Source organism: Zonotrichia leucophrys, chromosome 12 (assembly GCF_028769735.1).
Source record: "Zonotrichia leucophrys gambelii isolate GWCS_2022_RI chromosome 12, RI_Zleu_2.0, whole genome shotgun sequence".
Classification (NCBI taxonomy): domain Eukaryota; kingdom Metazoa; phylum Chordata; class Aves; order Passeriformes; family Passerellidae; genus Zonotrichia; species Zonotrichia leucophrys.
The window spans coordinates 10,709,884-10,725,873 of NC_088182.1; the positions used below are offsets into that span (position 1 = coordinate 10,709,884).

The 15,990-nt window shown below is 55.1% G+C and overlaps 1 protein-coding gene across 1 annotated transcript in view; it reads right to left on the minus strand.

The window, feature by feature from the left end:
- The window catches only part of PLXNA1 (plexin A1), a 113,334-nt gene that overhangs the window by 90,956 nt on the left and 6,388 nt on the right, over positions 1-15,990 (minus strand). Inside the window, exons 2-3 of the mRNA XM_064724456.1 lie at positions 7,438-8,784; positions 1,253-1,435 (exon numbers count right to left, since the gene is read on the minus strand). Of these exons, the coding sequence (XP_064580526.1) occupies positions 1,253-1,435; positions 7,438-8,640 (1,386 nt within the window). The 5' untranslated portion in view covers positions 8,641-8,784. The remainder of the gene's footprint in view (positions 1-1,252; positions 1,436-7,437; positions 8,785-15,990) is intronic.

The window sequence follows — 15,990 nt, forward strand, 5'->3', positions numbered from 1 at the left end:
GCTCTGAAGGTGCAAAGACCGGAGAAAAACTGAAAAAAAGCATTTAGAAGAAAAATCCAATTTGCCACCTAAAAACCAATCACCAGCCCCTCTAGGTAACTGAGGAACTAGAGGTGTAACACTGTCCCTGTGGCTTTTTGAACCCTCCTCCCAACATGCTCCTCCCTTCCCATCTCCATCTAAAAGCTCCCATCTGGAGCCCAGCGGCAGGAGAAGTCTGCAGCAACCTGACACCGGTCCCTCTGGACCCCTCATTGATCCGGAAGGGAGGACAAGCTGCCTCCACCCCGACAGCCCTGCTGCCGCTGTGCACCCTCCAAGGACTGCAGAAAGACAAGCAGAAGGTGTGGGGCTAGAGAGGATCCCTCCATCATGCCCTCCACTCCAACGTGTGCTGCCCATGCCCCAAAAACGCTGCTAATAGTCAGAGGCACAGGCAGGTCTGTCAGGGGGAACAGGGGCAGAGCAAGTAGGAAATATGGGGACTACACAACAGCATCCAGATTCCTGCCAGGGAAACCACCCTGCCTACTGCAGGGCACCCTGGCCACCACAGAACAGCAGATGTAGCAAAAAACAGAGTGCTGAAGCACCTTACACGTTACAGAGAGATGATCCAAATCCCCCAGCCAAGCTCTGGTCCATAGCAGGGACCCTAGCAGGACCTCCACATGGCCTCTCCGTGGCTGAGGATGTGTTAATGGAAGCTATGTTTACACAGGGCATGTACAGCTGTAATTACAGGCATGATGTTATGATAACAGGAAATCCGTGCCCTGTGGAGATGCAGGCAGAGAAAGGCACGCATGGAGCTCTTTGCTAATTGCCACAAGCAGCCTTTTGTGCCCAGGCAGGGGGCAGGAAGTGAAGGCTCCCCCTCGCCAGCCTGGAGCCATCACACCCACCCTGCCCAGGTCAATGACAAGGCCAGATGGACAGAGGATCCAGATGCACAGAGCCTGACCCATGGCAGCTCCAGGGCAAGCCCACCTGCCCCCAAGGCATGACAGGATGGGCTCTGAACAACCATCAGCAAGGACTCACCTTCCTTATGTCATAACCCTTCCAAAAGGGCAGAGGTTTTGTAATTTTGGGTTGGCAGAGAGAAGTAAGAGGAAAATTCTGCTCATGAGCCCTTTGCACATTACCCCAAATATATCAGGTCACTCTATTATGGAGGCCCAGCCCAACCAGTACCCACAAAGGGCAAGGGCTCATCCTTCCCCATCAGCACCACTGAGGGCTTTCCTACCTTTTTGATCCTCCCGCTCCGTGTGCCCGCAAAGACAACAGTCTGTCCTCTGTAGTCATAGGCAGCCACCGAGGTCATGCCATCCTCCTTATCCACAAACAGAGGGGTCCCCTCGATGGTGACAGTCCCTCCCAGGGGCTGGTTAAAATCCTGGCCACAGAAGTTGTCATCGATCTGCAGCGGCTGTTGGAAGAAAGCAGAGGAGAGATGAGCTTTTTGCCAATGCCTCAACACGTTGGACCTCACAGATGGCAATCAGCCATCTCCTACCTTCACCCCACAGCTACAGCACCTTTGTCAGCCTCCTACAGCAGCCATCCCACCTCACCAGGCATGGGTTGTCATTGCCGAACATTCCCTACACACTGATGTAAGGCATTGGGACAGATGCACGGCATGCAGGCCCTCTCTACATTTGAACAGGCTCTGCAGACCAAGACCAAGGCTCTCTGTCCCCTGCATCCTACAGAGCAGCACTTACAAACACAGCAGGAGCCAGCGGAGCATCCCTGCTCCCCCCTCCATCCCCGCCAGTGCCATCTCACACACGTGGGATGCCAGTCCAAGCTCCCCAGCACACACACATTCCTCTCCTCCTCATCCCAGCACTAGCTTCAAAAAAAAAAAAAAAAAATCAGCTTGGCAGCAAGACAGGAGGGGCTGAATGCTGCACCCCAGCCTTCCCCCAAAGAAAAAACACTTCCCAGACAAAGCCATGCCAAGGCAAACAAGTCAGGGCTCCTGGAAGAGCTTCACTTCACATAGCAAAGCCTCCAGCAAACACCCTACCCACCTGCCAGCCCTGTTCCTCCTCCCGCAGGAACGTCTTTGGGAAATCCCCACATTTTTTCCATGCTGCCTTGCCCCAGACAAGGGCCTGGCTCAGCCAGCTGCCTCCTCAGTTCAGATCAAACCCACAGATCTGGGAGAAGCTTTTGCAAGCTTTCCCTCTGCCTGGGGAAAGGCAGAAGCAGGGTTGTACTGGCCTCTGTCCACTCTCAGGGTTGTGAGAGCATGGACCTCCTCAAGGACAGTGTGATGATGGGCAAGGCAAAGACAAAGGGATGCCCCCTGTGAAAGCTGAGATGCAGGCAGGGGAGTGGGACCAGGACCAGATCCACAGCATTCACCCCTACCTCGAGCATCCTCATCTGACCTGCTGAGCAGAACAACAGACCCTGGCCACAGCTGCCTGGCCTGGGGAGCACATGGGCCTCCCAGTGTTCCCACATGATTCAACAGCCTCACATGGTCACACAGCACCAGCAAAATCCCCGCTCTGTCCCAGGCAGTGAAGGGCTTTGCCCAATCCCCAGGGGTGGCAGCAAGCCTGGATGCAGGAGGGTAAAGTGGCAAGGCAGGCACGGCTGACAGAGACAGCCTGCTCCGGTCACGGGATTCTTCCGCTTCACAAGGCTCCTTATATAATTTTGAATTTAAAGGGGAGAGAGGTTTTTTGGCAAGCAGCAGGCTCCAAATGCATGCCAGTCCCCAAGGGGTTTTAAATCCATACCGCATGTGCACAGAGCATATGGGAAAATGCCGAGCTCCCAAGCTCCACGTACGCAAGGGCAGTGCAGAGCTCTGCAATTCCCTCATCTCTGCCTGGGAAGCGAGGATCAGCCCAGACTGGCTGCCACCAACAGGCACCCATGAGGAGGGGAGAAAACAAAGCACTTTTCCATGCCCCAGCACAATACACTTGCAGCTTCAATGGCATCGGGCTCCCACAGCCATGGCAAGGCTGCTCGCCCTCCTCACCGTGCCACCATTCCAGCTCCAGGGCCAGTGGTCCCAATCCCTGCTGCAGCAGGAATTCAGTGCTGTGTCAGCCTTCCAAAAGGGAAGGAGAAGTCACGCTCAGCCCATCAGACACTCTGGGGATGCCCCCTCAGTTACTCTAACTTCTGGTTTTGGGTGTTAATGTACAAAGATCAGCTCCCTTCCCCGCCTGACTGTTGCTCATGCTTCCCTGAACTAGGGGAACTCCTACAGCCAATCATGACAGACATGGGGATCCCCAAAACAGGAACATGGGCACTGCCTGTCTCTGCAACCACAAGAAAAACAGGGAAGGGAAATCACAAGCTCTCCACTTATCCTCTGAATGCCAGCTTGCCTTCTCCTATCCACTGGCCAGCACACACACTAAGCATCCTTCTGTGCATTATGAGAATAGGAATTTTAAAACAGCAGATCCTAGAAAATTATCTTCCTAATCACAGAGTGAGATGTGAGCAATACTCCAGCCGATACATAGCTCCCATGCAAATACCTGGGATTTCTCAGCTGCTTTGCTGGGGAAAAGATTCTGTCCCCCACAGCCCAAATAAACCCCAGCACCTCCCACCCAGCCATCTGCAGCAGCAGAAGGGTTCAGGGCGATGCCACAAAGGTATTCAAGCCCTGGCACCCCTGGGTGCAGGTTCTGCTCTCTCTGAGCTCAATCTGCAGCTTCCCCAACCCCGCGGCTGCTGAATATGCAAGAGGAGAGATGTTTATGGTGTTTACTGCTCTCTGCTTTGTCTCAACATACTCTCTGGGAAATGACAAATACAGCTGCGCTCTGGGACCGAGGAACTCCCGCCGCCGCCATGCCGACACCACCTCGATAAATAATTACGCCGACAATTAGCTCATTAACAGCAAACTGCCTCGTTAGGGAAGCGCAGGCGGCGCAGAGGTCGGGCCAAGGGCGGCAGTGCCGGGGTTGTGGAACCCACTGACAGAACCCAGCCCTGGCAGATGCGGGCTGCGGGGAGAGCCAAGGCAGAGGGACGGAGGGCAGGATGGACAGAGGGACAGCTGTGCCCCAGCCAGTGCTGGCAGGGACAGACACACACCACGGCCCGTGGGGAACAGTGACCTTGCAGCGCATGAGCCTGCGGATGCTGGAATCTGCAGGAGACACTGGGATCTGCAGGAGGCATCGGGATCTGCCCACTCTCACATTTGCATGGATTTTTGCAGGGATGCCAACCTTCAGTCTATTGCATGGGGGGGTCGCAGTGTTTCTTTTGGGGGTTTGGGTTTTTTTTTTTTAATTATTTTTAGCTTTTGTTTCTGTTTCCATGCTTTCCTTTGGCACCCCTCTCAGTTGCCCCTGGCTCACACAGCCCAGGGCAGCTATCTGCACAGCACAGCAGTCTTCTCTCTCCCAGCACTATTTTTTCCTCCCCAAAACAGGGTCAGGAAATTCGGATTTCCTAGGGAAAGGGACCTGAAGGAGGGGGAAGGCAGGCCCAGAGCGAGCAGGAGCGGGTGTCTCCTGATATGCCTTGTCTCATTGCCTCTCTTCAAGCCCACTTACGAAAGCAATGAGGGAGCAGACAGCACGACAAGGCTCGCATCACTCAGCATTATTAATTAGCCAGTAATTCGCCAGTTAACACCATTATAGGCTCACCCCCTTCCCCCTGTGCACCTCCAGGGGCTGTGATGGAGGATGTGGAGGGATGCAAAGAGCCGGGGAGGAGGTTACAGGAGGCTGGTACGAAGTGCCAGGCTGGGATGCCAGGCTTTTTGTGCATTAATCGCTGCTCAGGAATAATCCGAGTGCGGTACAGTTTGTTACCACCTGCATTTCTCTGGCTGCCCTGGAAAGGATTTGGCTTATCCTGGCCCACTTTCAGCCAGTTTGTCACCAGCCATTGTCCTGTGCCAGCAAGCTGGGCAGCAAGCCTTACTGAGGAGTCAAAACTCATTTTCTCCCTGGGATAGCCCAGGGAAAGCTGATGCCACATCCCGCTGGCTCCAGGCACCGGCTCTGCCCACACTGCCAGCCCAGGAGCCAAGGGCTCCAGGAACTCTAAATAACTCCCTGCTGCAACATCTGCACTCCAGCTGCAGCTCAGTGCCCTTTCCCAGCCCTGCTACACCAGCCCTTGTTCCTCCCAGTTTGGGGACAGGAGCACTGGGCAGATGTGCTGAGCACATCTGCTACACAACACCAAACCCCTCTGAGCGGGAGCAGCAAAGCCTCTGGAGAGGTCCAGGGGCAGTTTAGGCAGTGGGGCTGGCACAGGGAAATGGCCTGGGTGCTTCCACAAGGTGCCTCTGCTGCATTTGGAAGTCCATGCTCAGGTCGTGGGTCTCACACCAGTGTGAAGAGTCTCCCTCCTGAGCCAGCTCCCTTCCCCTTTCCACATCCAGATCACAGGATCCCAGAAGGAGGGAGAGAGAAATGGGAAGCAGGAATTCACTCCACTCACCAGCACTGGAGAGGAATCACTAACATCTCCTGAGCTACCTGCCAAGCCTGGTAGCCTCTCCTCCCAGCTCCAGCACCAGCTCTGGAGAATTCACAGCTACCCTACAGCACTGGTGATGAGTATCCATTGGCTCTGCACTGCTTGAGGTCTGGGTGTGCAGTGCTGACAAAACCTCCCCCAGCAGAGCCAGCCTCAGCCCCTTATTGCCACGAAGGAGCACAGCAAGAGAGCTCTCTGCACATTTCCATATGGATGGGGTGTAAATCCCAAGCAGCTACTGTCTTGAGCAATTACATTTTGCCCCCTTTTAAATTAAAAAACCAGCATGTCCTTTATTTTCTGACCAGTCCTCACCACCAAGAGATGGTGACCCACCATGACTGCCATGACCCACCCTAGAGGTGGCTTTATTTTATTAGGGGCACGGAAATTCCTGCCAGAAAGAGGCTACATATTTCCAGTGGTCTGGTTTGGCCTGTGCTCAACACAGCAGGGAGCTGAGGGCTTGACTTATGATCCAGTCACATCCTGCCCCACTCTGCCTGGCAGCTGGAGAAGGACTGGGACAGAAAACACCACCTGGAGGAGGGTGTCACTCCCCAGCCCAACTCACACAAAAGCAGGAGCCTCCCCATCACAGCACACAAGAGCCGTATCTGCAGGACCCAGAGAGTACCCCGAGATCCACTTACTCCCAGGCAGCAATCCTGGGACCATCAGAGTTTAAAACCATCCCTGGAGTGCAGGGGGGCAGAGCAGGCTCCCCAAACCCGGGGATGTGGGGCACTGGAGAGGTGAGCTGGGAGCACGGGAGGCAGCACTGAGCACAGAGCAGCTCCACAGCAGAGCCACCAGCTGCACGGCCCAACAGGCAGCCGTGTAACGATTTCATCATTTTCCAGCAAAATTGAATTAGTTCAAAGCCAAAATCTGATTTGTGAGCCCAGCGCTCTTGACAGCAAACCCTTTACTTTGTCAGGCAGCTGTTAGCTGTCTCCTTCAGAGTGCAGTGAGGACGGTGGAGAGAGGGCAGGGCTGCTCTCAGGGACCCCCGGCCCACCTGCCTGCACCCAGGGCTCTGCTTGAGCACACCTGGGGGCTTGCTGATGGGTGCTGAACACCAACAAGCTGCACCTGGGGGAGGTGGGTGATAGCAGGTGGGTCAGGGCCCCCACCAGATCCTCCCAAACACTCACACCAGCAGCCCAAGCCTGCCTCAGCCCCACATCTGACCCTGCTTGGGGACGATCCAACCTGTGACCTCTCCATCACCTGGAGTTGTAGCCTCCAGCAACTACGAGTGGTTTGTAACATTGCCTAGAAAAGAATGTAACAGTAACAGTTCAATGAGAAAACAAATCCCAAGAGCCAAGCTGGGAGGTCTCCTGCCCACCAGGATTCAGAGGTCCCACACTGAGCAGCTGAGACACCCAGATGGGAACCCGGCAGGAAAACACTTCTCTGGGGACAGAGGGGAGTGCTCCCTCAGTTGGGAATCACTGTTCCAGGACAGCAGCACTCACTTCCTGCACTTCTGACTGGTCACTCCCAAAAGCCACCCCACTGACAGTGCCTTGTGCCCTCCCAGCACCCCATGGAGAGGATGTGGTCCCTCCATGCTGAACATCTGACCAACTTCTGCTGGGACCATGAGCTCCCCAGCTCCCTCCATCAGGTCTGTGCTCACTGTCCTGCACATCCTGCTGCTTCCAACACCTTCTGCTTGGCCACGGCCAAGTCCCAGGTGACACAACAGCCACAAACCCACATGCCATCTGCAAGGGACTCCACAGCAGAACTGCAGCAGACACCCTGAGGCCTGAGCCTACCACCCTCCCAGCCCCAACTCGCTGACACTGCCCATATCCACAGGGAAAACACAGCCCAGGTGAAATCACTGGGGAAGGTCCAGCTAGAGAACACCACCAGAAACCAGAAACAGTCTAGCTTGAGTAAAGACAGGTGGGAACTCACCGAGTTGATGCAGCCCAGCTCCTTATTCAAGAGCCAGGGCAGGGAGAGTTTCCCTTCCCCTCTGTAGCATGACTGGATACGCTCCTTGATCTTATCCTTGATCTTCTTCAACGTGAAGAGGCAGAGCACAGACTCCTTGGGAGGCTTAACCCTATTTTTCTGGCCCTGTGAGAAGATGGTGAAGAGGATATCCTCCTGCTCTGAGATGCCCAGGTACTTGGCCAAAGCCTTGCCAGGCTTGGTCAGGTAGGCGTCCTGGATCAGCCGGTACTCGATGCCGTCCTGCACGCAGCCAATGGGGAATTCCACATAGGAGTAGAACTTGGGGTCATCCACACAGAGGCGGACGATCTTGGAGGTGAAAAACTGCTCCCCAGTGGAGTCGGGAGAGGTCAGCTGGGTGTCCAGCTGCAGGGTCAGGTAGTAAACAAACTGCTCGCTGCTGAAGCTGTAGATGTAGTAGATGTCAAAGGTGGGGAACTTGGAGAGTGTATCCGAGGGGATTTTGAGCTGCGAGGAGACAAACTCATCCTGGTAGACGAAGCCAAACATCTCCGCGTTCTCCTCGTTGGCCATCAGCTTGCGGCTGGACAGAGTGGGGAAGTACTCCGACTTCCCATCAATGGGCGTCCCAATGAAGAGCTTGTTCTGCCCGTTCAGCACCTCGATGATGACACCGGACATGGTGCCCGACTCGTTGACGCTGGAGAGGTAGTGCTCCTTGCGGTGGTGGGGCTCGCCCAGCTTGAAGAGGTCGTCCAGCCGCAGGAACTGGCAAATCCCCTGGGAGGCACTGCCGCAGGCGATCAGCCGATTCCCCGAGTAGTCCACCAGCAGCAGTTTGTTGACGTTGTTGGTCGTGACCAGCCCGTGCGGGCAGGACTGGACGCTGGGCGGAGGGTAACACTTCTCATTGTCCTCCACGGGCCCTGTCACGTGGGTCCTCAGGAGCGTGAGGTTATTGGAGAGCTTGTAGATCCGATTGACAGCCCCCACGTAGACCTCCCCAGTTTTGTTATGGACCACCAAGTGTGTCAAGCTCCAGTCTGTAACTGGGAAAGTCCTAAAGGGAGATTTGGGGCTGCCTGCCGCCAGCGGTAGCCAGGTGCTCCCTAAGAGCAGCAAGGTCCAAATGTGGATGGACAAGTGGTGCTTGAGCCAAAGGAGCCACATTGCAGCAGCCTCACATCCAGCCAAGGCCATGCCCAAACACAGCCACAAAATAAATACAAACAAACCCAAACTAAAGGGGTGGGGGAGGGAGGAGGAGCTAATGGGAAACACTCTCCTCTGCTTCCTCTGCACTCCGCATTCAGGGCATCGTGGGCATGGCCAGTCCAGTCAACCCTAGAGGGAGAAAGACAAGAAAAGTGGGGTTAGGAAGCTTTCCTGTTGTCTCAAGCATATTCCACCCCACCCAGGGGACGCTGCTGCTTCATATTTTTCTAGCAAGCAGAAGAGACCCTGACCTGCTGCCCCAATCCCACTCTACAGCAGTGCTGGGAATGGATGCAAAATCCCAGCTAGCAGCAAGCACAGCCCAAGCCCTTACACAGAGGAGGGTCTCAAAAGCACCTTTTAAAGGAGTTGAGAGAGTCCAGAGCCCTGGCATGTTGCCCACTATCCTGCCACATGCCTGCCAGGAGGGGCACGGGCAGGAGGGGTTGGAGGGAGCACACGGGCATGGCAAGGACAAGCCTGTCCTTTTGGCATTTCTATGCATTAAAAACACAGGTCCAGACATGAGACAGTTGGTTTGAGAGGCTCCAGAGGGACAAGGGGCACACACAGGGGGGATGGAATGCTGTGCCTGCTGCTGTGCCACAGCTGGGGCTCACCAACAGGGAGCAGCCAAGCAGTGGGGAGCCGCCAAACACCCCACACCTGGGTGACCTTTGTATCCTGCCAGCAGGGACGAGATGGCCACAGGAAACCAATGCACAGCTCTGCTCTCTGTGTCAGTTCAGCAGCCCCTCCATGATACCCCATCCCTGTCTTCTCCATCCACCCTCCCCACACAAGTACAAGCACCCCTAGATTAACATAGGTTTGTGTAAACCCCCTGCCAGCACACAGCCCATCTCACCATCACAATCCATCACAATCCATCCACCCCAGGTGGAACCAAGGTCCATGGCTGGGGCACCAGCTCAGTTTCCCAGCCAGTGCAGATAAGCCACTCCAGAAGGGAGTGGAGGAGGAGGAGAGCCTCTCGCTCTCTCCTTATCACCCATCTCTGACTCAGCCCAGCACAACCTCCCAGAGGATCCCCAGCAGGGAGTGGCACAGGTAGGAAATATGGCCCGCGGTGACTGGCAGCTCTGCCAGATCCCAGCCAGGGCAGGGCAGGGTGTCAGAGGGCAGCCAGCTGCCATATCAGCAGGGCTGAACGCTGCCCTACCCTCAGCATCCTGCCCTTGGCAGGGCTGTGGGACCCACCAGCCAGGCCACATGCAAACCTTGGGGGGCTGCATCAGCACTGAGAAGCACTGAGCCATAAGGCTACCCCAACATTCCATAGAGCATCTTCACTTCTGCTGCTCCCCTCTCAAGCCGCAGAGCCAGAGAAACTTTTTTTCCCCTTCTCCAACTCCCAGCATACAAAGATTCCCCTCTCCTTTTTCAGGGCAAGCCCAGCCCTGGCCACCCCTGCAGCCCTGGCAGCTCCCCTGAGCTCCAGATATGTTGGGCAAAGCTTCTGCACCCCTTCCAAACCCTCTCTGCAGATCTGCCTCTGCCCACAATTCTCCTCACACTGCTGTCTTCGACTTCCCAACACATCCACCTCCAAGGCAACAGTCTCAAGGGACATTGGGACAACAACACATGAGCAGCACTGAGACCAAGCACAGATGCCACAAAGCCCAATGAGTGTGGAGACGACCAAAGCACCACCCTGGAAATCATCCCCATGGTCCTAATCACCCATTCCTACCACTTTTTCCAACACTGGGAGCCTCACAACAAAGAATAGGTAACAAAACTGTCAGGGCAAGGGCACTCCCAGAAGACACTCACACTGCTCGGAATCTTCCTTTTTCTGAGCTTGCTGGTAAGAGAATAAAGAGAAGCACCTCATATCAGAGCTTATTAGCCCCAAACCACATTGATGTGGGACCGAGTGGCACTGTGAGCACAAACCCATTGGTTAGCCCAGAAAGCCACAGCCCAGCAGCTGCAGGCATTGGGGTTTCCTGAAGGAAACCAGAGAGTGGTTTCCCACCCACTGGCACAGCTGTCACCAAGGCACTGCTCCCATGAGGCTGAGGCCCTCAGGAACAGCACAGTGGCTGCCTGGCAAGGAGACCAGCACCAAATTCATGTGTCGGTGATGTGCCAAGGAGAGAAGGAACAGGGAAGATGGGGAAGGTGACAGTGGGAGATCGGTGCAGTGTGGGGATGCCAACCAGAACGTCTCCTGCCAGGATGAGAGAGCACGACAGGGAACTTGCTTTCTTGGTGCATTTCTATGATTCACTGCTTCTATTTCAGGAATTGGGTGAGAGAACTAGAGGTCGAGCTGCTGCCACAAACCAGGGCTAGAAAGCCCAACAGGAGATTCCCAAATTAACGTAGGGAGCTGCAAATCAGAAGTTGGAACGAGAGCAAAGTGAGGCAGAGCTGGGGCAAGCTGAGAGATGACACTCTGCAGAGCTCCTCAGAGATTTCTGCTCCTAAATATACTGCAGCAGCAACATCTCGTCCTAGTGACCTGACACCAGTGGTGGTTTTGTCCAGTAAAAGCCATCAGCAATGATTAGTGAAAATAAAACAGCACAAATGGTTGGTTTGTCTACTTTTTTTGTGATTCGGTGATATGGGTTCCTGAACTTTGAACTAAAGCAGGGCTCAAGCCCACCCTGGTGCAGGCAGCCCTGCACTGCTCCCTGCCCATGGAGCAGCAGCCAAAGGGCATTTCCCTGCTGTCACACAGCTCCAAGGGCCACACAGAGGTCACAGTGCAGCTAAGGCAGGGCAGCTCCTCCCCTGGCACACTCTTTAAACCACAGGGCACCCAAATCCCTGGGGCTGCATTCAAGTAGCACCTCGCCCTGGGGTCACCCAGTCCAGGGCCACCAGATGACTGCCACCACCAGGAAGCAAGACCTACACCACAAACACATCCAGTGCAGTCCAAAGGCATGGAAAACCCTGGGCAGATACTCTGGCGCCAAGCCCTGCCCTGGAACAGGCAGCAATAAAATAATTCACCCCAGCCCTGCTGCATGCATGCCAGCTGGGAGAGCAGGACCACGAATGCAGCTGGCAGTGCTGCTGGGCAGCAAGTGATGCAGCACAGATTGAGCATCCCCAGGGCTCACCACACAGAGGGGCCACACCACAGGCCAGACAGCACCACAGGCTTGTGTTTTGATTTCCATGTGCACGCACAAACACATAATATATGTATATACACACATGTATTTATAGAAGGAAAGCAGCCTTCAGAAACAAAGGCAGCACAAGAGCCAAATCCTCCCCGGTCCCCTTCATCCCCCTTGGAAAGGACATTTGCTCACAGTTTCACCTCAAAGTGGCCACACTGAGATGGGTGCAGCCACTGCAAAACTTGGGTGGGGTCACCCACCTTAGCAGGGCCAGCACGCACAGATCCCAGCCTCTCCCAGTGAGCCTTTCTGCAGCAAGCAATGGACATGCCCCAGGGATGCCAGTGCCCCCCTTCCTGGCTGCTGGAGAGGTGGCAAGGGGCAGCAGCACTCATCCCCCCCAGGCTGAGAGCTCCCTGCTCCTGCAATGTGCCCAAAGACCTGTGCTTGGGATGGGAGATCACACTTTGGGAAAACAATCATCACTTTTGATAGCACAAAGCAAGAGTACTGGGATGGAAAAACTAACCTTAAAAGGCAAAGACTGGACAGAGAGTTAAGGACCACCTCTCCACTCATCCAGGCAGCAAGTCCAAGAGTCAGCACCAGCCTGCAGAGCAGCAGCCCTCGGGGGAGCACCCACAGACAGGGTTTAAACATGCAGACAAGCACAGAGGTGCAGATCTGGCACTCACAGACCCGCCTGCCATCCCTGCTTTTCCATCAACATGACCCCAGCAGGTTCTCTCCCAGCAAAACACCCCAAGAGCTTTATAGCCATGCACTTCAGCAAGGGAGGTTGGAGGAGAGAAGGTGTGGGACTGAAAACCCCCACATAACCCACCCACAAAACGGGAAATGGCATCTTAAGGGCCTTTACCTGTAATCCCTCCAAGCCACTTGCTGCTCTCAGCAATGAGAAACAGCCAAGAAGGGACCAGCTACAAGCTGCCAGTAATTAGCAAAGGGGGGAGAGGGGAGATTATCCAGGGGAGAAAAAAAGCCTTCAGGCCACAGGAGAGGCAGCCTCACCCCAGAGTTGCTGTATTTTTAGGTTCATCTGGCTGGGAAAAGCCTTGCTATGAGGAAAGCCTGGTGGTGGTACAAATTGGAGCTGCACTACATATGCAATTGCTGCAACAGGGCTAAACTTTAACTCCTTCTTCCGCTGCATGCAGTCATGGAAAACTATTTGGTTAGAGTCCCTCCCTAGCCAGTGAGTTAAATCATTAAAAACCTTATCCCTGGCTCAAACCACACCCTGATGAAATCAATGGCAGGCTCTGAAGCTGCCCCAATCTCCATTACTATCACCCAATCAAGAATATCTTCAGTTTCTTCCCAGGTTCCTGCCATCCCTCCCAGGCAGGGGCTGAGGACTCCATCCTGCCATCCACCCCAGCTTCCACTCCTGCCCTGCAAGGATCTTCTGGGCAAAGAATTCAGCCTCTCTTGTTCTGAGAAACATGACAAGGAGAAGCAGCCATCTACTGCCCAAAGGCTCATGAAGCTTGACCCTCAGCAAAAAGGAGCATAAAAGAACAAGCAGTGAGGAAATTAAATAGCATTTCTCAAGTGCACAATTCCCCTTCTCTGGTCCTCTGCAAGAAGTCATGTCACGCCAAGAACAGCTTGAACTCCAGAGCAGCTCTGGAGCCACTATGTGCACTCACCACTCACCACTGCAGGCTGCTCTGCAGAGAGCCCTTCCAAAAAGGGCTCACAAGCATTTCCGAGCTGGAAACCCAGGCTCCCACAGCCACAGCGTCCCAAGGCAAGGAGGCACATGAGGACAGCCTCAGCAGCCCTTCCAGGAAACCAGGCATGGACAGAGACCTTACACATTTCCCAAATCCATACACCAGGAGTGAGAGCTGGTGGCTGTCCTTTGCCTTATTCCCACAGTTCACCTGGGTATCACAGTCCATACGGGGCCCTGCAAGGGCTGCTGAGGGGTTTTCTGTTTGCAGCCCACATGCTGGATCTGGGCTTCCCAGGAGGAAAGTGCCCCCCACCTTCCCTTGTGCTCCCTGCAGCCGAGAGAGGAGCACACAGACCTGGACCAGTGCACAGCCCGTGGGCAATCATGCACACAGGACACAGCCTGCTGCTTCCCATCCTGCTTCAGGAAGTCTGTCCATCAGTTCCTCCAACCCCTCTGTGCCTCTCATCATCCCCAGACCCCAACCCAAGGCACCAGGACACCAGCCATGGGACTGTGGCTTCCTACTATCGACACCCAGGTCAGCTCAAGGCTTCAAAGACCAGACTGATGTGAATTTTGTCACCTCTGTGAGGACCAATTAATAACATCTTGCCCACATCTTAAGAGCAATGTAGTACAGACCAAATTCCCTGAAGGCCACCTCCCCCTTTGGCTTTGGCCCACACACTCTCAGACTCTGATTCTCACAACCCATCAGCCCACTGCCCCACATAAATGTCCCAAAAACCAGCCCTGCTGGCAGAGGTCACCTTGGTCCAGTTGGACCTGCAGAGACCCAGAAGGTCACTCACAAGCAAGGTCTCTAAACAGCAGGAAAGCCCAACGAGAGATCCTCTGGCCATCAGCATCCTTCCCCTGTCTGATCTCATTCCCTGGGGAATAACACATCACTCCTCACTCCCCAGCCTGCTGCTGCACATCCCTCACTGGTCCAGGGCAACCACAAACACAAGCCATGATCCTACACTCCCCAGATCAATGCCCCTCTTCCAGCCCAGCTCTCCAAGCTGCATTTTCACCTCTCTGTCACAAGCACTCTCCCCATATCCCATAGGGAATCTGGAGAGATCCCTCTTTGCAATGGAGCACTGCCACAGGAGGATTCCTGGTTGCTGGATCCCCTCTACTCCAGCACAGTGAGTTCATTCTGGGGTTGGTTTAATCCCAGCTAAGCTGAAACTCCCATGGTTCTGCCTGGCCCCTTGCTGACACCAGCACTTGTGCTGTCCTGTGGCGAGCCAAGCACAACTGCCACCACATTAGTTCTGATTAAAACAACCACAAAACTTCTCCAAATGAGTTTTCCCAAGCCATGTGTTCTTTCCCTACCATCCTTCCCCTCTGCTGTTTCAGTTATGCTGCCCCAAGAACCACAGCTGGAAACAGTTCAGGTCCTGGCTCTGCTTCCCCTGTGGAGTTTCCAGCCCAGCATAGCCCCATGTTGTATTTTCCCAAGGTGAAGTGAGACATCCAGAGAGAGAGCAGAGCCTCACCTGGCAATGGGCAGGCAGAGAAAGGAAAACCCCAAAAATCCCCCCACAGCAACACCCCCACAGGGAAATGTTCTGAGAGTCCAAAAGAAGCCTCATTCACAGCACCACGGGCAAAGAGCATCTGATATTAACGGGGAGGTGCCACAGCAGTGGCTGTACCTGCACTCTGCTTTCCTATGGGCAGTGCCAGCACAGCACACCCCACCCCAATTTCCCACAGCACGGGGGTCTCACCCACCAGACCTAGGCAGAGCACACTTCAAAGCGTGGGTGCAGCCATGAGCTGCTGGCTGGGAGGGAGAGCAGAGCAAGGCTTCTCCTCTTCCTGCAGACCCCAGCTGCAGCCCCAGGCCATGTCAGACACGGGCACCACCTTGCTCTATGGCCTGATGCCATGCATGAGGAGCTGAGATTCCAACAGGCATCAGCATCATGGACCGGCTCCTTCCGTGCAGAGCCGAGAGGAGGCGGCTGCTCGCCTATGCTGGGAGGGCTGCCCGAGCACCTCTGCCAAAAACCCACTTTGTGCTAATGAAAGTGGCTGGATGGCAGCTCCAGCAAGTGCCACCACCCCCACGGAAAGCCAGGGAGCCACACAAGGCACAGTCAGTTGGCCAAGAGGTCCTGCTGTGCTGGGAGCTGACACCACTGGGGCATCCCTCCCTCCCTCCCAGCCCTCTCCATGCAGAGCGGGACCTCTCCCGCATGTGCCAGCACCCCAGGGCACCTCGGGATCAGGAACAGCAGCGGCAGCCCTGGAGGCCGGGGCTGCTGGCAGCGTCATGGGGCTCAGCAGCGGCTCTCCTTCGGAAACGGCGCTGCTTCCCTGCCTTCCTCCTCCCCCATTTCTTCCCGATGACATCAGCCTGAAAAACAGGTTCTTGACTTCAGCAGGGCTCATCGGGCCGATTCTGGTCCCGGCAGAGAGGGAAGAGCCCCCCCTTGACTCCAGAGAGGAAGCAGCCATGCAGGAGCCGGACACGGAGATAAGCGGCAGCGGGCAGGC